At 49.3% G+C, this 23,884-nt stretch overlaps 1 protein-coding gene across 3 annotated transcripts; it reads right to left on the minus strand.

The window, feature by feature from the left end:
- Positions 1 to 748: 748 nt before the first annotated feature.
- Positions 749 to 21,108, minus strand: LOC140903521 (tumor necrosis factor receptor superfamily member 10A). 3 transcript variants are annotated; one of them, XM_073324907.2, is made up of 10 exons: positions 20,849 to 21,106; positions 12,081 to 12,219; positions 9,734 to 9,865; positions 7,599 to 7,713; positions 7,295 to 7,383; positions 6,945 to 7,055; positions 6,219 to 6,250; positions 4,967 to 5,176; positions 3,515 to 3,587; positions 749 to 2,571 (listed from the first exon to the last, which is right to left on the minus strand). In XM_073324907.2, exons 1-10 carry the CDS (start codon positions 20,906 to 20,908, stop codon positions 2,282 to 2,284), a joined length of 1,251 nt encoding a protein of 416 aa, XP_073181008.1. In that variant the 5' UTR covers positions 20,909 to 21,106; the 3' UTR covers positions 749 to 2,281. The 3 variants fall into 3 exon arrangements, with proteins under 3 accessions (XP_073181008.1, XP_073181007.1, XP_073181009.1); XM_073324906.2 differs by having other exon boundaries at positions 6,213 to 6,250; XM_073324908.2 differs by lacking the exons at positions 749 to 2,571; positions 3,515 to 3,587 and adding an exon at positions 3,594 to 3,776 and having other exon boundaries at positions 6,213 to 6,250; positions 20,849 to 21,108.
- Between the last annotated feature and the right edge of the window lie 2,776 nt (positions 21,109 to 23,884).

Genomic DNA, 23,884 nt, shown 5'->3' on the forward strand with positions numbered 1-23,884 from the left:
CAACCCGGTGCCCAATGGCATATGAACCTTAGGAGCCAGCCTCTCCTTTTGCAACGATGGGGAAGTCGGGGGGAAACAGAACCCCGATCTCTCCCTCTGGTTGTGTCTGATTAGAGACATGCCAGCCTTTCCTTGGAAGCCAGACCTGTGTTGAGCTCGCCAGGGGGCAGTTTCTCTGCAACCTGGCTTGGTGGAGATGCAGTGATTCCTTAACAGAACATCAGTGCTGGCTTTGACACTACACAAACCTATCAAGGAGGCCCCACTCCCCCCCCCAGATGCCAAAAGCTTATTACAGTGGATAACTTTGCTTCTGCCAGGCCAACGTTGGTTTTGGCACAAAATGAGATCGGTTTGGGGTAGGTGCCATTGAAGGTCTGATTGTCCTTTGCCGTGCACCTGGTGTAATTTACATCTGCGCCGTATGGATGTTAAATGTTAGCAAGTGTGAATGGTCAGGAGACTTGGGGGGGGGGTCATTTGCATATGAATCTAATGGTTACTGGAGAGATACCCAAGAGCAAGAGTTTGTTCTGCTGTGCTTGCTGCCGTGAAGGGGAAAAACCACTGTGGGAGGATCATTACAGCCACAAGGAACTGTGGACCAGATGATGTAAGCATGTGACTTCACTCCAGTTAGAACTATGTAGATACACACCAACTCCATCTCCACTGAAACCCAGACCATTATGTCAACATTGTGGCTGAAGGCTGCGGGGAGCAGGGGGGAGAGAGACGAGAAGAGAAATTGTCGCATATAAAAACTTTATTCTTCCTTCATACAAGTCATGTATAAAAACTGGAAATACTTAAAAATCCTGGCTGGGCCAGAGCTCTGTATAAACAACTACCACACACAGGAAAAAGGAAAAAAAAATATCCTATTTTTATATTACCTTTTAAGTTAATTTACATTTAAAATTCCTAATAAATACATAAATATGGCACCTACTCTTGCTTCTTGTTTTAAGCACAGCTTTAAAAAAACCCAGGGAGGGATCGTGTCAGGGAAGGGAAGGGGAGGGTAATTTTGACATTCAAGCATGAGTAGCCTCTCTCTTTTCCATGAGATACTGGACGTGAGGAAGTGCAGCTTAGACAGCCGTCATGCTGAGCTACCAAGGGCTGACGTGGTGGATAGCGGCGACCGGCCAGCAGGTGCCAGTCTGGCTTGTTGGAGGGCTGGATGGTCGCCCCTTGCAGTCAAGTTCAGCCAGTTCAGTAACTGCAGGTAATTCCAACAGCCAATAAAATTGTCCCTGAACTATGCACAAAAGATAATTGGACTGGTGTCCGGACTGGCGTCCCCATGCATCTGATAGGGGAGAAAGACTGAACTTCACAACCCCTTGTGAAGTTGGGCAGTGCTATTATCCCCACTATTCAGAAGGAGAATGGAGGCACAGAGGACTTGCCCAAGGTCCCACATGAAATCTGTGGCAGAGCAAGGATGTGAACCCAGGTCTCCCAAGTAGTATCCTAACCACTGAGCCATCATTCCTCTCTGCTGGGATTCAGCATCTTCTAAAAGACAACAAAACCCCCCTGGATCACAGTTTCAGTACCAATAGGGTAGATAGTTATTTGCTCCTCATTCCAGTAGAGTCCTCAGGTTTTAGGTGCTAGATGCTCTAACCCCTACAGCAAATAAAACTGGTATCTACAGCTAAAATATACAGTGGGTAACAAATGACCCAGGAACCAGTTAAAACCTGCCTGCCACAGATGGAGGTAGAAGCTCTGGCCAGCTGGCTGAGGCTTGTCAAGTTTTCTAGAAGGCTGAAGCATCCAGCAGCAGCGGCAGGAGGTATAACATTTAGTCAGAGCTTTCAGAGGGAGCCCTGAATGACAAACACACCAGCTTTGCCAGTTGCAGCTGCCGATAGCCAAGTCCCTGCAGCTGGAAAGAGCCAGGCGATGCCAATACCCACCGGGGTAAGATTCCACTGGTGCTCCACAATAATGTCTTAGCAGACTCATTGCAACAGGAATGTTACAAGGAAATCCCAGCCTGGATGTCTCACAGTAACTTAAATTCTGTCATTCAGAGGAAGAACCTGGGGTTTGTTCAACAGCTTTGGCAGCATCACACTCTTCCTAGAGAGCTTGCAAGGCTCTTGTGTCTCTAGAAGACAACCAACTCCCCCAGCCCAGCTGGTATCTATCAAGGATGCCTTACTCGGGAGCAGCCCAGGGGAATCTTTGGGCAAGGGGTATCCAGGATTTCAGAGGCATTTGTGGTTATGGCTTGGAGAGAAGCAAGGCAATCCCACCCTGTTGTTCAGTTTAATTCTTCTTCCTCATAAAGGCCAATAAGCTTGGAGCAGATAATGTCTGCGACGCCCCGGAGATCAATCTTGTCTAGTGTCTCCAGTAGGTGGTTGACAGAGGCCCCTATGCCGGCTTTGTTCAGCCAGGTGCATAACATCTGGTAATGTGGCTCCTGTGAGTACTTGTCGCTCCTCTCCGCAATCTCAATCTCGTTTTCCGAGAGGAGGAGGGCTCTCCCAAACCGTCTCCAGTCCTTGAAGGGCACTTCTTGAGTGAAGATGTCGAAGGAGCACCGCAAAGCTGAGGGAAAGAGCCAGGGCACAAACACCCCATGAGAACAGGGTAGAGAGAGTATAATGCATTTCCAGTGTCCCTAGCAACCTACCCATCTCTTCTGGTAGCTTCCATATCCCATCACACTACACTAGGCCAGCTACTCCTATATGCCCCATCAGACTCTGGATGTAACTCTACCCATACTCATTGTGCAATATTATCCCACGGGAGAAGCAGGGAGATTTCTTCCTGACCCCACCTCACCCTGGTAATCAGATCATGCCCTGAAGCATGGGGATAATTCACTTTTGTTGCTATTAACTGTGTTAACGGGCTAACCCTATCCCTTTTAAAGGAAACAGTTATTTGCCTCAGACTATACAAAATGCCAGTCACCCTCCTTATTCTCCCTCCCCCCACCCCCCTTCTTCACAGCCACATGGGGAATAGGCCGCCCGGAAGATCACTGGGACATGGATTTTGGACCCCAGACAGTTATCCCTGAGCTATAGCACAATCAGGAACACACAGGGAAAGGATGATCCCCACTAAGGTTCCCTTTTTCCTCCAGGGATCCTTTGTCTGCCAGGGCAAGGTGACTTTTATCCAGAGCTAAGGGAGGTTGTGTCAGCCACTCTTCAAGAAACGGCCTCTCCCATGAAGGGAAAGTTAATAGAAGACTTGTCTCCTAAGTTTCTCTGACCAAAAAAATTGCAAGTTCCCCTTTCTATTCTTTCCTCCCCTCCCTGTTTTATGCAAAGAAGGGGGAGAAATCAAACCAAAACCCAAAATGACAGTTTGTTTAGATTTCAGCTAAAAAAAATTAAGTGACAAATAACTTTTGTGCTAAAGTATTTTGACCAGCCCTGTTTTCAGCTACTGGGGAGGGGGAGTGCAGTGACGCTCAGAATGCACCCACTGGGGCTACAACACATCCCATGGAGGCCCAAAGCCCTAGAACACTTACTCTCTATTGGGTCCTTTCCTCTCCCTGGAACCAGTTTCCTCCTCCCGCTCGCCATTTGAGATGCTGGGTTTCTCTGCAACACACGGAAAGACGACAACACATCTCCATTACCCTAGGCAACAGGTTGACACACGGAAAGATCCCTATGGGGCAGGTCGGAGCACAACTGTCTGAGCCTCTGGGCAGAGCTGCTCTTGATTTCCAGGATCTCCTCCATCCCATGGTTACTGGGCTGGATTCTCAGATCGAAGCCCCCAGCAACCTGTAATGCAGTGCACACTGATGTTACCAGCTACCAGTAACCACCAGCAAAAGGGGGACTTTCCTCTTCTTTCTGGCTGATGCTGAGTCATGCAGGGGTTTTTATGCCTAATAGTCTGCCTTTGCTGCAAGACCCTTCAGTTGAAACTACTGTACAAGGATCATCTGAACGTGCTGAGCAGTGATATGCTGGGACCCCTAACCTGGGGTATGGGGAACAGCCCTGCCACTCCACAAGAGGAGGAAAAAAGCCATGACCCTGCTCATGACCCAGGGTATCTGTGCACAGTGTTCAGCACCCCAGGGTTACAAGGCTTCTGCTCAGCCTGGGATATTGTTAAGTGCTGCAGGAAGCAGACCCTGCAGTTCTTCCACATGCCACAAGAGACCAGGCCTGGCTGGGAGATCCTGCATTGCTAACCCTCATTACTCCCTTCCCTGGCCAGGAGCACTAGATCGGCCAGTCCCACAGGGAAAGGATGGGGCTTGGAGACTGAAATCACTTTATCAGTAGACTCATGCTAGGGCACTGTGGCCACAGGCACCTTGTCCCCCCAGTGGCAAAGACTGAACTTGTGATCTTCAGCTCTCAAGAAGCTGCTTGGTTAGAAGATGGAGGGGATGGCATGATAGAATAGCCTAATTTTGGCAATTGACTACTAGTGCTAAATGATCTTTGACTACTAGTGGTAAATAGGCCCAATGGCCTGTGATGGGACGTTAGATGGGGTGGGATCTGAGTTACTACAGAGAATTCTTTCCTGGGTATCTGGCTGGTGAGTCTTGGCCACGTGCTCAGGGTTTAGCTGATTACCATATTTGGGGGTCGGGAAGGAATTTTCTTCCAGGGCAGATTGGCAGAGGCCTTGGGTGTTTTCTGCCTTCCTCTGCAGCATGGGGCACAGGTCACTTGCTGGAGGATTCTCTGCACCTTGAAGTCTTTTAATCACAATTTGAGGACTTCAATAGCTCAGACATCAGCTAGGGGTTTGTTACAGGAGTGGGTGGGTGAGATTCCGTGACCTGCGTTGAGCAGGAGGTTGGACTAGACGATCATAACAGTCCCTTCTGACCTTAAAGTCTATGTTTCTAAGAGAAACTTGCACCAGTCAGACGTTAAAAAGGGACGGAGATCTACCCGATTAAGTCTTAGGATCTAGTACATGCAGTAAGGGCACATCAGTAAGTTACCTCCTGCTTGGGGGCACTGGCTGCTGCAGACAGAGCCGTAGTCTCACATTGGCTATCCTTCCTTACAGCTTCTTTGTGGCCTGATACAGCCAGCAACCCATGCTGGGATTCCTGATCTAACTGCTCATTCCGTATGTTGTCCTGAGTTCCTAGCCTCACTCGAGCGCAGTTCCTCAGTGGTGACAGGATGTGAGCCTTCGTTAAGGAAAACTAAAAAGAAAAAGAAAAAAAAAAAAAAAGACTCTCTGAAACCAGCACTACCAGGTCTGGAGGTATAAAATTCCAAAGGATCAGGACTGTAGAGAGGCCTATTGAAGGGTTACTTCAGAAGAAGCAGATTTCAGAAGCTACCGTAAGTTAGAGATGGATCCAACCCCCCCACCCCCAGATCTGGATTCTGAGCACCCAAGTTTGGTGGAGGGTTGGAATGTGGTTCCAGAGCTTAACTATGAAATATTGGCCAACCTGAGAATCTCTAATCCAGAGGTGGGGTCCCAACCCACCCTGCATTTCTGCTAGGGCAGGTAGAATCTAAACTCCCCTCTGATACTAAACCAGGCTGTCCACCCGTGACAGATTTACAGCTTGAAGAGGCCTGCTTTCCAACCTGGGTGCAGCCAAATTCTCAGACGACCAACGGGCAGGAGTTCAGATCCATACCCCAGGCCTCGCACTCCCTTCCTGGCACCCTCCCCAGCTAATCTAACCCCTAATTTTCTCATTGCCACATCTCCACTCACAACACAAGAACAAGAGTGCTATAGGACAAACACCCCCCCTCACAACGAGAGGCTTGCGAAGTCAACAGCCCGCTGCGTTTGTGCCTGCGATGGGGGGTTCCAGGGAAGAAGGGGAGGGGGATCATGCAAACAAGGGATCAGCTACCTCACAGAGGCCAAGTTGAAAGTGGGGGAAGGGGGGAGAGAAAAAAACCCTCCCTGGCCAGAGATTGCCTTGAGTCACACAACTGCTTGAGTCCTTGCATTTCCACAGTCCCCACCCCCTAGCTAGGAGAGCTTCTGACCCAACGCCCCTCCCTTTCCAACAGTGAAGGAAAAGGAGCCGCCACCCACCCTGTGCTCTTGGAAACCCTGTGGTAGCAGCTTCCTTACTTGGACCTATGCAGATCCCATGGGAACCGACGAGGCTCATGCTTTCTGGTTACAGGCAGATCTTTGAAAGCCCAGTAGGTAGTGAGTGACAGAGAATGAATGAATGAATGTGTGTGTGTAAAAATCAGACTCACCCTCACCTTGAAGCTGGCTGATTTCTTTCTAGGATCACCTGGAAAAGAAACAGGATCCAATTAACAGCTTTCCCCCCTTCCCCCTGACTCTCCTGTCTTTCCCTTGCACAGGCTCCGTGTGCAGAAGGAGGTGGCAGAGGGAGGTGGCATGCAGCCAAGCCTGAGCAGAGTCATTCCTGCCCCACAGTCAAGCCATTTGAGTTCTGTTTAGCTGCTACAACCCAACCACAAGACCCACAACTGGCTAAGCCACCCTCCCCATTACACTAGGGGCAGTGGTTCTCAACCTATTTACCATCGTGGGCCGCAGCTCTCTGTGTTAGGTGGGCCGCATCCACACACTCTCTCACACACACACACACACACCCTCCCCGAGGAGGTCACGCGGGCCACAGCTGTGTGCTGATTAGACCCCAAGCAGCCGGCAGGTTGAGAACAAAGGGCCAGGCTAGGGCCTGGCCACGCCACAATTAAAGTTGAAAAAAACCTCTGTTCAAAGCTGATAGTTCTTCCCCCAAAGTGCTCCAAGATCCACATGCACCATCAGATAGTCCTGAAGGCGGACATGCCAGCAGAGGGGAAGGGGCAGAGTTTGTGGGGTCCCAAGATACAGGCCCCCCAAAACACAGGTGTGTTCTTAAAAAACTTTGCAGTGAGTCACTTTTCACTGCCAGGATTCAATGTACAACCTTCCCTGTGTCAGACGACCCCCGCCCTATGAGCATCTCTTACCTCCAGAAGACGAGTTGCGACTGTAAAAACACCACAGCAAGACTGCAAGCAGGATCATGAATATGAGGAGTGGTGCTACAATCCCAACTGCTGTCCAGCCTGTAATGCCATCTGAATGAGAAGAAACGGGGCCTGAGAAAGCACTCACGAAAAACAGCCAGATTCTCCTCTCAGCCAGCAATTCCAGTGAAGTCACTTCTTATTCACAGCACTGAGTGAAAAGAAGCAGGCCCAGGGAGTCTGAACGCCGACCTTTCTCCTTCAAGTACAGCACCAAGTTAAACATGAACTCCCACTGCTTGTGCAGGCATCTCCCCTCAACACCCACTCCGATAACCCTCTGCCCTTACCTGCCGCAGGAGGAGGGCCTGTGGGATGCGCACACTGGATGTCACTTTGCGGCATGCAGGAACTGACCTGCACTTCTCCTTCAGGACACCTGGGAAAAAGACAAGAATGGATCAGAACGAGGGAGGCCGGCCAGCCAGGGGCAGGGCAAGTCACAGAATTCCCCACAACGGAGTTAAGGGCAAGCCTACAGAGCAGGGTCATCAGATGCTTCTGCTTCAGCGCGGATGACTCACCCACCTCCCACAGCCGGGGTCAGGTATTTCCCCCGCTTCCTCCCCAACTCAGCACACCAGCAGCTCTGACCTGGGTCTGCACCTCTGGCATATTTCACAGGGATGGTCTGGAGAGCAGAAGGTTCCATTCTTGCAAGTACACTGTGTGTTCTTGCTGCTGTTGCACTGACTCAGCTGCACCTCATCTGGAGAGCACAGGAAAGAACTCGGTTAGAGCACCACCTCACCCAAGCCCACAGAGCATGCAACATCCGTGTAATGAGCAAGAAGGGCTTTTCTTGCACTAATGGGTCTGACGAGGTAAGGCTGTTACCTCGGTTTCAACTGAGGAGCTCAGATCCTTCTTGCTGGGGCTAGAGATCCTGACTGCTCTACAGACAAGATCCTGCGTCACATTTCCTTAGCATAGCAATTTACCCAGAATTCTTTGCCAAAGTCTCCTCCCTCCGTCACTCCTGTAGGAGGCGCTGGTTGATTGCATCCATACACCCAAGAGCGGACAGCCGTTCTCCCACTTGTAAATAAGGTAGGCAAAATTCAGGTTTCCTTGTCCTCCCCTCCCCCCGCCAAATATAAAATTTGACAGATATCCATGTTGAGTTTTAAGCATTTTCTATTTGAATTATTATAGCCGTGGGAAATCATTGGGGAGGAACGTCAGGCAATTAAATGACAGTGAGATTCTGTAACTGCTAAAAAACACTGTCAACATCCCATGTCAAAATATAAAAAAGTAAATATCCTTAAGCCAAACTCTCGTAAGTTCTCAAGCAGCATTTCGCTTACTTTGCCCATCTGTAAATTTCAGTCATCATCAAAGGAAATATTTGTCAGGGTGTACATATGTGAACTTGATATTTACCAATAAAAGTCTAATCCTTCCAGCCTACTCGTAAAGCATACATTGCATCTCCACCCACAGCGTCTTGTCCATATGGAAGATAGCCTACAACTGCTGCCCGATGACAGTTAGTACTACACTAACTCAAGTAGCAAAGGTCTGTGCTGCAGAGCTCAGTCTTCAATTCAAGCCTTGACAATTGCCCAGTTTGTTATATTTTATAGAGATAATGGGATAAATCCAGCCCTGGCATATGCAGGTACAATGGAGTCAATGGTGCTGCACCTGCTTATGCCTGCTCTGTTGTCCAAAAGCCGAACACTAATCCTGCTATAATAGACCAGCAGGAGGTGCTGTGCATCTGCCCATCACTCAGTAACTTTTAGCCCCTCTAATACAAGATGCTCTCGGCCAAACTCTTGTTGAGGTTCAACAAGGGCAAGTGCAGAGTCCTGCACTTAGGACGGAAGAATCCAATGCACCGCTACAGACTAGGGACCGAATGGCTCGGTAGAAGTTCTGCAGAGAAGGACCTAGGGGTTACAGTGGACGAGAAGCTGGATATGAGCCAACAGTGTGCCCTTGTTTCCAAGAAGGCCAATGGCATTTTGGGCTGTATAAGTAGGGGCATTGCCAGCAGATCGAGGGACGTGATCGTTTCCCTCTATTCGACATTGGTGAGGCCTCATCTGGAGTACTGTGTCCAGTTTTGGGCCCCACACTGCAAGAAGGATGTGGAAAAACTGGAAAACGTCCAGCGGAGGGCAACAAAAATGATTAGTTTCAGAGTAACAGCCGTGTTAGTCTGTATTTGCAAAAAGAAAAGGAGTACTTGTGGCACCTTAGAGACTAACCAATTTATTTGAGCATGAGCTTTCGTGAGCTACAGAAGTGAGCTGTAGCTCACGAAAGTTCATGCTCAAATAAATTGGTTAGTCTCTAAGGTGCCACAAGTACTCCTTTTCTTTTTAAAAACGATTAGGGGGCTGGAACACATGACTTATGAGGAGAGGCTGAGGGAACTGGGATTGTTTAGTCTGCGGAAGAGAAGAATGAGGGGGGATTTGATAGCTGCTTTCAACTACCTGAAAGGGGGTTCCACAGAGGATAGATCTAGACTGTTCTCAGTGGTAGCTGATGACAGAACAAGGAGTATTGGTCTCAAGTTGCAGTGCTATTATATATTATTATTATTATAGTTGCAGTTGTAGGTTATTGTGCTAGGCGCTGTACGAACAGAACCAGCCACCTGTCCCTGGCCCACAGAGTTTACAATCCCTCCATCGTTTGTATGGTGAACTGAGTACAGTGAAAAACTGCCCCCGGAGGAGCGGAGGACCTCAGCATCTATTTTTCCTCAGTACCTTTTCTGCAGACACGACAAGTCAGGCACTTGGAAAGCGCATTGGGGTACTCTGTGAATTCAGCTCCTTCTTTACACCGAGAGCACTTCCCGCTAGTGTTTGAGGTAACACAGTGCTCTTCAACGTGGAAACCTGCAGGGAAGGAGGAGGAGATATGTGAAGGGAGACAGATACAGGACTAAGAGTACACAGGTGGCATTTCCATGAATAAAGGGCTAGACCTGCATTCACTGAAATCAAAAGTTGGCAAACTCAGAACTGATAACAGGAAACACTTCCCACATAATGGGTAATTAGACTGTGGAACTCTCCGACACAGGAAGTTAAGGCCAAGAACTTGGCAAGGTTCAAAAAGGAATTTACATGGATATCCTAATAAATAATTAGGATAACCTAGGATTACAATGATGTTGGAAGTGATATTAAATCTCCTGCTTCAGGGTTTAAGCCAATCTATAACTCCTGAAGACCAGCAGGAGACTAAGTCTACCTCCTGCAGGGGTGTAATGAGATGACCATAGGAGTGTCTTGAGACCGTTGTATTTAATGTTCTGACTTATCCGTATGTCAGAGCCAGCTCCCAAAAGCAGGTAACATTTCAAAAAAAAAAAAAAATTGCTATTTTGAGGTGACCCAGACTATGTGGGCCCTTGGACTAGCCCTCAAGGTCAATAGAGGTTCTAGATATGCACATCTGGCTTGCTGGGTTGGAGGGCCTACAGACTCTGGAACAACAGGGAAAGGGATGGGGAATTAATGCAAAATCTCAGAGCGGATTATGCAACTAGCCAGCCCTATGAGGAGGCTAGTGTGACCTGATGTCCTGCTTATATCAGGACTCTCCCAATATTAGAGGCTGTGTCTTCTATAGGACCCTCTTCCCACCTCCACTCAAACCTATTCTGCTAGCCTAAATACAATTTTGACTAATATCAGTGTTTATTTCAATTTGTACAGCTTTGGGAAGTTATGGGTGGTCAGGCAATAATCCTTTAGTGACAGATGTTAGATTCAAAACGTTAAATATTTATAACTGCTAAACAAAACAGCCAACACCCTGTGTCAAAATATACAATGTAAACATCCTGAAATTCAAACGCTACGTTCCCAAACAGCATTTTTCTTACTTTTGTGTATCTGTGATTTTCAATCAATGGGATTTTGTGTTTGGGGGTATAAGGTGAAAACATTTACCTGTTTAAAAAAAACCAAAAAAACAAACCAAAAAACCCACTAATCCTTCTAATCCTACACATGACCACCCACCCACCCACACCCCCTGGGGGAAAGGGCAGTGACCTTTTTGCAGGAGGCTGGGAGACAAAGCAGGAGTTTGAGATATAAGGAGCCAGTTTGAACTGACAGGGGGACCTTCATTTTGACTCAGATAGACAGGACCTTTTGCACTGTGGAAGGGGTGGAACTGCCAGGGTCTCCATAAGACTGATCTGGGAGGGTGTTACTGGGAAAGCATTTAGATGCTTTTATTGTTTTATATGTTCTCAGAGAGCCTTTTTATCATTAAGTAAACGTACTCTAGAAGAGCTACTTGGTCATTATAACAACCACCACGCATAGCCCTTGGAGAGAAACCAAGGCCGCAGGGTCTGGACATTCATCAGGATAAGAGCAAGGGGCCTGCAAGTCTAAGCCCCTAGTCAGGAGGGAGAGGGGCGTGGATCCCTGCTCACAGAGAGATGATGGTTAGAGGTCTGGGACCCAAGAGGCATTCCTGCAGCAGACCACAGAGTGGGAGCCGGGGGCAAAGGGGCAGCCACTCTAGAACAGACATGGGCATCTTACACCCTGTGCAGCATCCGGAGCCAACCATGGTCAGAGAGAGGATTCTGTGCTAGAGGGACGCTGGTGTGATCCAGTCTAGCAATTCCTATGGTGCTACTGCAGGCGAGTGAGCACCAGTGAAGCAATGAGATAGAGATTGCTACCTACTCAGAGGCGACTGGTAACCCCACTGCTCTGGTATCCTGGGGAGGTGGGAGGGATGGACATGGACACAGAGACCCAGTGGCACATGCACCAAGCACAACTGGAGCAGGCAGCATAATTGCAATGGAAACTCACAGCCCCATGTACACCTAGGACGGGGCAGTGGGTGGAGAATGCGATGCCCCCTACAGGACGGTGAAGGAGCGGGGAAGAGCTGGAGAGCAAAGTCCCTCCTTATATCCCCAGGATGGGGACAGAGCAGGGCTGGATAGCAAAGGCCCAGGACACAGCAGGCAGCTGCAGGACGGCAGAGTTTCCTAGTTATCCCCAGAGCAGAGATAGTGCAGGCAGGTGAGCAGAAGAGAGGGGAGCAGACAAGGCAGCTCTGGGAGCATCATACCTGCAGGGCACTTTCTGCAAAGATGATCTTCGTGTTTGTAGAACTCAGAGTCCTCCGTGCTGCGACTCAAAGCTATGGGGATCAACTGGTGCCCCTCTGGATCCTGGGCCAGCGAGACACTTGCTGACTTGGCTCCGTGCTATAAAAGTAGATTTAAAGACACAGAGGGTCAGTTGAGTTTGGGTGGCTGATTTGCTGAAGCCACAGCATCTGGCTGAAGACTGGAATGCTGGGAAGCATGGCCTGGGGGAGGGGGGCGCATGCGGCAGGAAAGAGCTGCATGGTGGTCGAGACTGGGAGATACTCAAAGGGGAAGAAAAAAAAAAAGATGCGGACAAAGGACTGGGAGTAAGGACTCCTGGGTTGTAGTCCCAGCTCTGCTACTGAGCGGTCTTGGGCACTTCATTTCCCCCTCTCTATGCTCAGGTTTCTTCAGGGAAGAAGAGAGGCCCTCAACCCCCTGGAGAGGTTAATAAAGGTTTCCTGGGATCCCCAGATGTAAGGGCGCAGGATTATCAACATTTCCCTGTAACGGGTCTCTCCCACCTGTATCTGGTGCTTGTGAACAAACAGTCAATTGTGGTGGGATTGAGGTGCTGGAGGAGGAAGGGGAGCACACGCAAAAACAGCATCGCCACCCCACCCACCCCCCCCGATGCTAAAAGTTTGCCAGCTATGCCACAAGCAGGCTCAGAGTGACTCAAGCTTCAACCTCACAGTTTGTGAGGAGGCCAGAGCTCTCAATGAACAGCCTTGAACATGAGGTAACCTTGCGTTATTCCCCTTAATCTGGTCTAAAAGATCAGGAAATCCATGGCCTGTTTTTATCTGCTCCAGTCATTACTCATTTATAGGAGGATGTTGCATCAGACCTCAACTTCTAGAGGTCAGATTGGAGTTAATGTGGACACACCCTGGATTTATCTTGGGCCAAAATACCAGCCCCACGCGACAGTGCAGCCAGCCCCTCTGCAGGAAAACCACATTGTTGCACCTTTCACCAGAGCATCTTTACAGAGGCAGGCACTGTTATCTACCCCCACATGTAGATGTGGGGAAACTGAGGCACAGAAGTTATTCTGTGCCTGACTTGTGACCTTCAGCAATAGAATATGGCTTTCCCCAACTTCCAGCACAAGCCAGATGGCCCAACAAATCTGGGGAAAGCTCCCTTGCTGTGGCAAGACAGGAATCCAAGAGGCTCCCAGAAGCTACTGGGACTCGTCTTCTCTCAGGACACTCCACAAGAAAAGCTTTTTTCCAGGGGGTCTCCTCTCCATGGCCACTTGCCGCCCCCCTCTCATCTGCCCCTCCCCACTAGTTCCCACTTTTATTCACACCGGGACAAAAGTATCAGATTGCAACCTTCCTTAAACTCCCCTGCCACCCCATACACACTCCTTACAAGGGAGGGAGGGAGAGAGAAAGGGAAGGGACAAGAGATGGAGAAACAGACAATGGGATGTCAGGGATGCAAGGGATAGCTCAGTGGTTTGAGCATTGGCCTGCTAAACCCAGGGTTGTGAGTTCAATCCTTAAGAGGGCTGTTTGAGATCTGGAGCAAAAATTGGGGATTGGCCCTGCTTTGAGCAGGGGGTTGGACTAGATGACCTCCTGAGGTCCCTTCCAATCCCGATAGTCTACGATTTAGAGTCTCTACCCCCTACAAATCAGCCTGGTGCGACTGCAGAAGCAAGTACGGGATGAAGGAGGATGTGGTCATTCCCAAACAGGATGAGCTGGGGGGGAAAAAGAAGATCTCCTTAGATTCTTCTGCTGGAGGCACAGCTCAGATACGGCCACCTCCCCCACACCCCGCACTAAATTTATGTAGGGAACAGTGGAGACAATCCAGTAGCACTTTCTGCATTCCACAGGCCTTCATCATCCCTCCACCAAACTAAGCTTCCACTCCCTTCCTCTCTTTCTAACCAAAAGAGACCATGTTTTCCCTCCCACCCCAGTCTCTGGCACCACCTGGGCTAGTCCTTCCTCACTCATCCCAATCTTTCTAGGCCAGTTGGAAAGAACACAGGTTGTTGTTTTTTAAAAGCAGAAAGGAAAAAGTTCCCTGAGGGAGCCAGAAGCAGCTTAAAAAAAAAAAAATCTCTGCAGGAAACAAGGTTCGAAACAATTAAAATGCACTTGACATTAAATAACTGTACAGATCCGAGCTGTGTAAACTTCTCCCAACCCCCTCAACACACTTTTACTGGGGAGGGTGTGAGCTAGGTAACTGGCTGCAGCTGGTTTCACGCAATGGTGCTCCCTGAACCTAGGATGACTCAGATCCGTAAACATTCTTCAGGCCAGCCCCCATTCCATAGCAAGCGCAAACTTCTGTTTGTTCTTTGCAGCATCAGGGCTGCACTTTCAAGTACACATCAGCAGCCAGGGGAGACTCTCTCGTGTTTTCTTCAAGCACACAGATCTTTTGCTGGATGGACAGAGTGAAATTCACCCCTGGTTTCCCCTCCCCATTATCCCAGAGCCACAGCCATCCCCTGGTTAAACAGTAGCTTTGGGTCAAAGCTTGAGATGGAGGAAACTCCAGAGCCCTGCAATAGAGGAAATTCCTTATCCTCGATTACTCCAGTACAATCCCATCAACTCAAGGCATCACATCACAGCCATCTGTGGCAATGCACTGACATTTTAGCTGCATTCATCAACCCCACAGATCCCGAGGTGCTTCAAGAACACCCCCCTCCCCGATCCAGGATTGCATCACGCACTTCTACAATGAGAGGTGGCTGCTACAACTCAACACAGGTTAGGGCAGGAGGTAAGGATACCGCATGGCCCTGAAACTGGGGGTGAGATATTGGGATGGAAGTACGCCAGAACTTCCTGAGCCGCCAGATCTTTGAGGCTCACGCAGCGAGGACACGCATGACAAGAGCGCCAACCCCTAAAAAACAAATTTGCTCACCCTACCATCACATGCCACCCGACAGAACTCCCAGCCTCTGGAGAGTAAGAGCCAGAGCCTCCCACATGGCTGCCTGCTAGCGAGGAGCGGGTGAGGGGCAGTGTCTCTATACAGCTAGGGAGGTTACAAACCCCCTCACCCTGCTGGTATGTGGATGTAACTAGGGGTGCGCGCACCAGCTTGTATCGGCTGAGTTACTGCACCCACCAGGAGCTGCCTGCACTCTTCCATTCCTCCCACAAGCTCCCTGCATGCCACCCACTCCGCAACTCCCCTTGCCAGGGATTTTTATGTGCTCCCACCCATGGCAGATGCTCTGTGCGTATGCCATTCCCCACACACACACGCACCACTTTTCCCTATGCTAAGGGCTCAGTGCACCCCCACACCATGGTTCCCCAGTTTTCCCCCCTGCCAGGGGTTCTATATAGCCCCACACAAGGGTCCTAGTTCTCCCCCTCTGCTGGGGCCACATCCCCATACCTCCCCTTATTTGTCTGGGAGATTGTAACCTACTGACACCCTGAATGACTCAGTTGGAAGGAGGAGCAGGAGTATTACGCCAGAAGGCGTTAATGGGGCCATTTGATCTAGACCAGAGGATTCTCAAATTTCATTGCACCGGGATCCCCTTCTGACAACAAAAATTACTACATGACCCCAGAAGCGGGGACTGAAGCCTGAGCCCACCCAAACGCTACTGCCCAGGGCAGGGGGACCAAAGCCCAAGGGCTTCAGCCCTAGACAGGGGGCCTGTAACCTGAGCCCTGCTGCCCAGGACTGAAGTCCTCAGGCTTCAGCCCCAGTCTCTCAGCAAGTCTAAGCCAGCCTTTGCGACCCCATTAAATGGGGTCCCGACCCACAGCTTGAGAACTGCGGATCTAGACGATTGCAGAGGTGCTTAAAGTTATAGCTGCACCACTCAGATGGCAAGGGGCCCACTCCCCCTCCCAATTAATATGATTCTGGCCCTTGAGACCAAAAACATTCCTGGAAATTTTAGAATTGATCAGATGCCATGTTCCACAGTGATTGTGAGAGACACAAATAGACAAACACAGAAGTGCCATCAAATTGAACACAAGGCATTTACAACTTGACCAGCAATCCACATATCCACTCAAATTACCCACAGGTAATGAAGTCTGCTTTCACCTCTCAGTAATAAACCCTGTCTAACCTGCAATTAGCCACTATCAACCCCAACTCTAACAAAAACAGCTTCATCTGTAGCTTAGGCAGGTCTCAATAAACACAAGACTTGAAACTCACCAAGCAAGGGAGCAAATAGAAGCTCACCAGAACGTTCTTAACATGAGAGAACGTTATCAGCAGACACCCAATGGCAGCACCTTACATCAGTCACCCCAAAGACAGCTCCTGGCTATTCCCTTCAAAAGGATAAAAATTTAAACTGAGAAGCCCTGAGTGATCTTCAGAGGGCATGTTTTACATAAAGCCTCAGCCCCCTATGGTTGGGACATATCCCGTTTAGAAGCTTGGAATCGGACACAAACGATGAAGAGACTTGCCCAAGATCACATAAGATATCTATATTGCATTGTAAACTGTAGTCTGTCGGACCCGAGCTCATGGACTCGGTGTTTCTCAGTCTATGGCCGAGCATCGGCACTGCATTATAAACCTGGGCTTACAATTGCTAGATCCAGGTCTGACAGCCCTACTAATGACCCCCACTGCACCACGCTGACCCTCTGACTTGGGTCCGTGGCTTGAGTTGTGTCCACACTGCAAAATGATAGGGCTTGGACCCAAATCACAGTGGGACTTGGGATCAGCCCCAGACCCCCAAGATAGGTTCTAGGAGCTGGGTCCTGAGTGTTTGCTGACCCGTCCCCACACACAATCGGACTTGGAAGAGGCTCAGAGCTGAGTCTATAGACCTATCCATAATTCATCTGTGGCAGAATCTGGAATATAACCTTGTCTCAACCCTGTGTTTTAACCGTAAGACCTTCCTTCTTCTCTAACCCCTTCCCACCCAGTACACACACCAAGGACTGACTGAATTGGTCCCTCCAGCTCAGGGTTAAGACACATTGGTGGGGTGAAGGTCACGTGGCTATATCCCTCATCCGCTGAGAAAACCTGTCACATCCCTTTCCAGGAGCCTAATCCCCATTCCACTGAAGTCAGTGGGATCCTTTCTCAGCCTTCAGCAAAGCTGGCTGAGCCTTTGAGGCCCGTACAGCATTTTCTCGAACACGGCCTTCATCCAGGCAGTAAACTCAGGCCCCTATTGGGCCACCGAAGGCACAGGTTTGCCAGCAAGAGTCCTCTACTGAGCTCAAAGCTAAAACACACGAGGCTCGTGCCATACAGCCAGGGAAGGCTTTTTGAGATGAAAACAGGAAACGTAAATCAGTCACCAGTGATGAGATTGATGTTCTTAAAATTACTCACCCTAGTAATATTAATACATAGCTGTCTGCAGAGGCGACCCCTCCCAGATAAGAGATATTTTTAAGAGGCAAGCCTGGAGAAGAGAGCATAATTCTCCCGCCAGAAGACAGGCCTGGGCAGTTATAGTCCATCATGCAGACTGCTATTTAGTGCAGTACGAGTCCCTTATAGCGAGAAATTCACACCTCCCCGCCATGCACAGAGCTACAGCAAGGCCTGGGCACCACTTAAATGGTGCCGGCTGGCCACGCAGGAATGAATTTCACCAACAGCAACCTCCAATAGCCCCTAACACAGTTCAGGAGAATGAAAGTGACATTAGTACAAGTGAAGGTGCATCCGATGAAGTGGGCTGTAGCTCACGAAAGCTTATGCTCAAATAAATGGGTTGGTCTCTAAGGTGCCCCGAGTCCTCCTGTTCTTTTTGCGGATACAGACTAACACGACTGTTACTCTGAAACCTGTCATTAGTACAAGTAGTTTAATATAGCAAGTGCCTCCCATGGCCCTACTCGAACAAGGATTGAAACAAAACGGTTTCAACCTAAGTTTGGACGGCCACATTGGACGTCAGTATTTTTTGCAGCATAGAAGGAAACTAGCCATATTTTAAACCTAACCCAGAACCACGTTACCCCATGTGCAATATGAGATAGAATAGATCAGTTTTCAGCCCTTAGATCATCATAGTTTATGGCCAGCACAGTTCTAGGTGCTTGGCTACACTTACATTATATAGTGCTCAAACTTGCTAGGCTCCCTGCACTCAGAGCTATTCCCCTCGTGGAAGTGGACTATCAGGAGCACTGGGAGAGACCTCACGCAGGACCACACTCGCTTCAAAGCACCACGGGAGCGCTCCATGGGCAGCGCTTTGAAGTTTTAGTGTAGACCTTGCCTAAGCGTGCCACACACACCCCCGCGCCCCGTTTTCCTCTCCTGCCAATAAAACCAAGTTTTGGAGCAAAGTAGCCAGCCGAGAATCTACACCAGGCTTACAACATTCTGAAAACAGCTTTGACGTCCACATCAGCGAAGGAGGCAACACTAAGTCTATATTGCATTTTATAAAACACTTCTAAACTGACCTAACGCTTCATGACCCTTGCCCCAGAGAGATTACAGTCTTAAGTTATTTTTAAGTACCCAAAAGCATTTTAAGTGCTTCCCAGAAACAAATGAAGCCACGCACTCTGCCCAAAGTCCTTGCAGGCGAAGGCCCTGATTTGCAGAAATTTGAACCCCAGGAGCCCAAGTGAATGTAGTTCCCAGCTAGAGCTCCAGGGGTTTAGTCACATGAGTAAAGTTAGAGTTCAGGTCAAGTTCAGACATGACTCAGCAATTATGGGGTAACAAGAGGAAGGAAAAGGGTGACGCTAAACTAACACATCAGTACGTGAGGCTCGTCACTGCCGAACTGTTTCTTTCGGTAAGTTGCTTGGGGTTTGTTTTTGTTTCTAAAAGTCACATCTGATAGCCTTCCCGGTGGCGATGTTATAACCTGAGAGATGGGCTCATACAAGCGTTTGACATACAGGGCAGACGATGGAGGCACAGATGAGGGAGCGGGAGAAGCAAGGACAGATTATGACAAGGCTGTCAACAGCAGAACAAAGAGAAATCAACTAGGGGAGGAACGTGGAAAGAGACAAGGTATGAGACTGCTGCTTTGAACACAGCGGTGGCTGGCCCAGTTTCAACCACAGCATGGACAGGCCAGAATCCAAAAAGCAACTGCACTTCCCGCAGCCAAAGAGAACTGCAGATTATGAGCGAAATTCTGCCCCCACTGACGCTAATGGCAAAACTACCATTTTTTCCAGGAGTCTCCAAGCTCCAGAGCAGAGGTGGGAAAACTACGGTCCACTGGCTGCATCTGGCCCGCGGGGAGGCTGTCCTGCCTGGCCAGGGAGGCTAGCCCCCGGCCCCTCCCCTTCTGTCCCCCTTCCCCCGCGGCCTCAACTCCTCTGGCCAGGCAGCACAGGTGCTCTGAGCAGCATGGTAAGGGGGCGGGGGTTGGATAAGGGGCAGGGGATCCTGGGGGAGACAGGGAGCGGTTGGATGGGGCAGAGGTTCAGGGGGGCGGGGCAGTCAGGGGATGAGCAAAAAGAAAAGGAGGACTTGTGGCACCTTAGAGACTAACCAATTTATTTGAGCATGAGCTTTCGTGAGCTACAGCTCACTTCATCGGATGCATACCGTGGAAGTGAGCTGTAGCTCACGAAAGCTCATGCTCAAATAAATTGGTTAGTCTCTAAGGTGCCACAAGTCCCCCTTTTCTTTTTGCAAATACAGACTAACACGGCTGTTAGTCTGAAATCAGGGGTCGGATAGGCATGGGAGTCCTGGGGGGGGGCCTCTCAGGGGGTAGGGGGGTGGATAGCGGGCAGGGGCCAGGCTGTTTGGGGAGGCACAGCCTTCCCTACCCAGCCCTCCATACAGTTTCAGAACCCCGATGTGGCCCTCGGGCCAAAAAAAGTTTGGCTGGGTGTATGCTCTAAAGCAGGGGTGGGCAAACTACACTGGGAAGTTCACAGCCCAAGAAACACGTTCCCCAAAACTCAAACCTTATTAGTTTAGAAAATAAAATGAGAAAGTCCCTTGTTCCTCAGTCAGAGCAGCCGGATTGGGCCCGAAAAATTACTAACCCCGGGCGCTCTCTCAGCCCATCGTTAGAAGAGACGCCCCAAAACACAGAGCTCGCAAGGGCTCGGCGCGTTGGCGGCAGCAGAAGAAGCCGAGCAGGAAACCTCGGCACAGGGAACCTGCGCTGAGAATCCAGGAGAAGGGAAAGTCCCCCCGGGCCCTGGGGTGCGGGCAGCCTGCAGTCTCTTGGGGCTGGGTACCGCAGCCAGAGCGCAAAGCGAACCCAGTCCCCAGCGCTCTCCAGGTATTCGGCCAGGTCTACACGACAGACTTTACCTGGGTGTAACGACGTCGCTCGTAAATCCACCCTCCCCGAGTAAGGCAGGGCTTAACCCCCGGCGTAGCCAGGGCTATCCCGGTAGAAGGGCTTCTCCCCGGGGGGGTAGGACATCATCGCTTACCGCAGCCAGGCAGCCTTTAGCGCACAGACCTGTCCATACAGGCTTGTTGTGATCAACTCCCTTCGTCGCCCGTCGCCCCCCAGTTACACACCTACAAACACGGCTTGAAGAGTGCCCAGGTGAGCCCCCCTGCCCCTCTCGCTTGCTTATCCATGCGAGTCCCACCCCCAGCTCTGCCATCGTGAGGAAGGGAGCGCACAAGTCCGGACACGTTCCGCAGCGCAGGGGAGACGCAGGGAGCTCCAACCCCGGCCCAGCCTGCACCCAGGTGAAGGGGCGCTCCAGGTCCTCCCGCCAAGGGGGCTCTGCCCCGGAGTCCCCCCCCCCCCTTCCCTTGGGGCGCCCGGGTCCGATCGGTGGCTCACCGCGAGCAGGCAGAGAAGCAGCAGCAGGCTGGCACTCATGCTGGCCAGCCCCGGGCTCATCCCGCCGGCGAGAAGGGGGACACCACCCCTAGCACTCTACTGCCACGGCCAGGGCTCCTCTCGCTTTCGGTTTTTTCTGTCTGTGTCCTCAGCTTAGTCCCGGAGAACTCCTTAGCGAGCGCTCCGCGCGGCTCGCTAGCCACTATTCAAGTAAGCGAAAGCTGCATCAAGCAATCTAGAGGAGGAGGAGCCCAGAGGCGGGGGAGGGGCGGGCGTGGGAGTATCTAGTCCTTCGGACCTGGAGTTTAGATCAGTGCCCACCTTTCTCTCTCTCTCTCTAACCCGCGTTAGCTGCAGGCACCTGGGCGCGGTGCGTCACTTAACTCCACTGCAAGGAGGGATCCTGCAAACGCTCACGCATGGGTCTTACTTTATTCGTGTGAGTAATGCCTCTGATTTGGAGAAGGTAACGTTTTGCAAGCGCCTAGGGCCCCAGTCCCCCAAACAGGAACATAAGAACGGTCCTACTGGGTTGGACCAAAGGTCCATGGAGCCCAGTGTCTTGTCTTCGGACAGTGGCCAGTGCCAGGTGCGCCAGCGGGAATAACAGAACAGGGAATCACCCCAAGTGTTACCCACGTTCAGTAAAACTACTCCCTTCAGTAACCCTACTGGTGTGCTGAAGTGACTGCAGGATGGAGGCTTTCCTTAAAAGTTTGATCTAGTTCTCTGTTCACTGCCTTAAAAAAGACACAATGGCAAGAACAAGACAAGACAAATAATTTAAAAGCAATCGTTTGCATGATGCAAAGGCACAGTTCTCAGTTGCAAGTGAAGTCCGGAGGAAATTCTAAAAGTTAAAGGATCCGATTCCAACCTCACACATGTTTAATGACTGAATCCATGTGATGCCTGATTTACACCAATCTGAGGGAGCGAACGATCAAGCCTAAAGTTACTTGGCGTATTGCTAACTCTGCAAGAGTGCAAATTAAGTCCCAAGACGTCATTGCTGATGTTATTGAAACACAGGCGGCCAGGCTGAGCAAGTGTTGTGGAGGAAACCAATTTCCTGCTTTCTAATGACCAGTTTCCCATCTTCAGTGTTGCATTAAGGGGGGACGGGACGGGGACGGGACATTTTGTTCCTCTTTACCTTTAATCTGTTGTTTAGAACTCTGATTGGCAGCTGCTGAGGAGGTTGGGGTGTGGGTATATTATATGAAGGGTAAACTGAGAAGAAATGGTATTATGCTTCTTAACAAATTGCCTTCCCGCCCCCCAATATCAGATTGTCTTTCTTAGCAGGAGCTGAGCCCAAAAGACAACACTTACAAGTGTGCTTAACTGAACTTTAGCCACAGGGACTAGTCCTGGTGTAAAGTTAGGTAAGTGTTTGCAGGATCATGCCTTACGCTGCATTAGTAAAGCTATATGGGCATGTCCCTGTTCTCCATAAACAATCATATAAATGTCTTCATTGAGTGCCAAACACATATACTGCATTTTACAAACACATCAGAGGTGGTATGTTGGTATTAATTCCTGGCCTTGGATGATAATAAGATCAGCAAAACATGCTTAAAAGAATAAGAAACAAAGACTCAAATGACAATAAGAACCTGATTTTCAGCCATGTTGAGCACTGTCATCTGAATTTGTGGATACACGGCACCTGTGAAAATCAAGCTCCAGAGGAGTCTTCGGCTTAGATTTTAAAATAGAAGAACAGAATGAGTTCAGGGCCACGCATATGATGACTCATAAAATAGGAATGATTTGAAGAGGCTGTGACAGTCTGTATCCCTATGTCCTCCCTTTTTACAAAACTATAACGGATTTTTACAAAGTATATGGGAGGTATCATTTGAAAACTCATAATTTGCTGATCTTTAGTATTCTGGTAAAATATTTGTGGCGACATTGTATGTAAAGTTATACGATTCTATTGTATGATATTACTAAGACATAGTCTACGGCCATGTCTATGCTACCACTTATGTCAGCTAAATGGTATGTCGCTCATGGGTGTGAAAAAAACACAAAGCCCCTGAGCAACATAGTTTTCACCAGCATAAGTAGGGTGACCAGATCTCCCGATTTTATAGGGTTAGTTCCAATTTTTGTGTCTTTTTCTTATATATTCTCCTATTATCCCCCACCCCCATCCCAATTTTTCACACTTGCTGTCTGGTCACCCAAAGCGCAAGTGGGAGTGTGCACAGCTGCTTGTTGGGGGTGGTTTAATTATGTGGATGGGCGAGCTCTCGCCTGTCGGCATAAAGAGCAGCAACACAAGAGATCTTACAGCAGTGTAGTTGCATCAGTACAGATATGCCACTGTAAGGTCTCTAGTGTAGACATAGCCTAAATCTGAGGAAACAGCCACAAACCAGTACCTCCGAGACATAAGGTAAACTGACGTCTCAGTCAGGTGTCAACAAAATCAAATGGATTATCACCTGGGTTTCAGGACTATCACCAGGTATCAGCTAAATTTCCCCATCTCCACAGACTAGCTGTCTCCTGAACCTCAGCATCAAAGAAGAGAGGTCCCAAAGTATTTTTCTCTTTATCTCTACTGATGATATTAACAACACCTGAAGGACAAAGAAATTAACAGTGAACTAGGGGATAGATCCTGGCTGAAAGGATTCTAGCCAGTAAGACTGCTAAAACATGTAGTGAGAAAAAACTTTCCTTTGTCTCAATTGACTTGTTAAGTTAGGTATTAGATGTATTTCACCTTTTATTTATTTTTGTAACAAAACCTAATGTGGTATAAAAGTCAGAGTTGAAGTGATTACAAGTATCTTTCTGTAGTTAGCAAACTTGTTTTATTGTTTTATCTAAACCAGTGTTTGTTTAGGGAATTCCTTGGAAATAAGAAGCTTTGTGCTGATCATTTTCCATTAATGAAATGATTGGACTCTGTATGAGCTTGTATTGTCCAGGAGGGTGCTGGGTAATACAAGACACACATTTCCAGGGGAAAGTCTGAGATTTGGAGTTGGCTGGTGTTGCCTATGGTGTAAT

The sequence above is a fragment of the Lepidochelys kempii genome, chromosome 26 (assembly GCF_965140285.1).
Source record: "Lepidochelys kempii isolate rLepKem1 chromosome 26, rLepKem1.hap1, whole genome shotgun sequence".
In the NCBI taxonomy this organism is placed as follows: domain Eukaryota; kingdom Metazoa; phylum Chordata; order Testudines; family Cheloniidae; genus Lepidochelys; species Lepidochelys kempii.

Excerpts from the sequence above, each read along its gene's own strand:
- LOC140903521 (XM_073324906.2), bottom strand. The coding sequence starts at position 20,908 with ATGAGCCCGGGGCTGGCCAGCATGAGTGCCAGCCTGCTGCTGCTTCTC. Across the intron at positions 7,056-7,294 it reads AGGCCCTCCTCCTGCGGCAG|ATGGCATTACAGGCTGGACA; the intron begins GTAAGGGCAGAG and ends CTTCTCATTCAG. Across the intron at positions 6,251-6,944 it reads TCGCAACTCGTCTTCTGGAG|GTGATCCTAGAAAGAAATCA; the intron begins GTAAGAGATGCT and ends TTTCTTTTCCAG.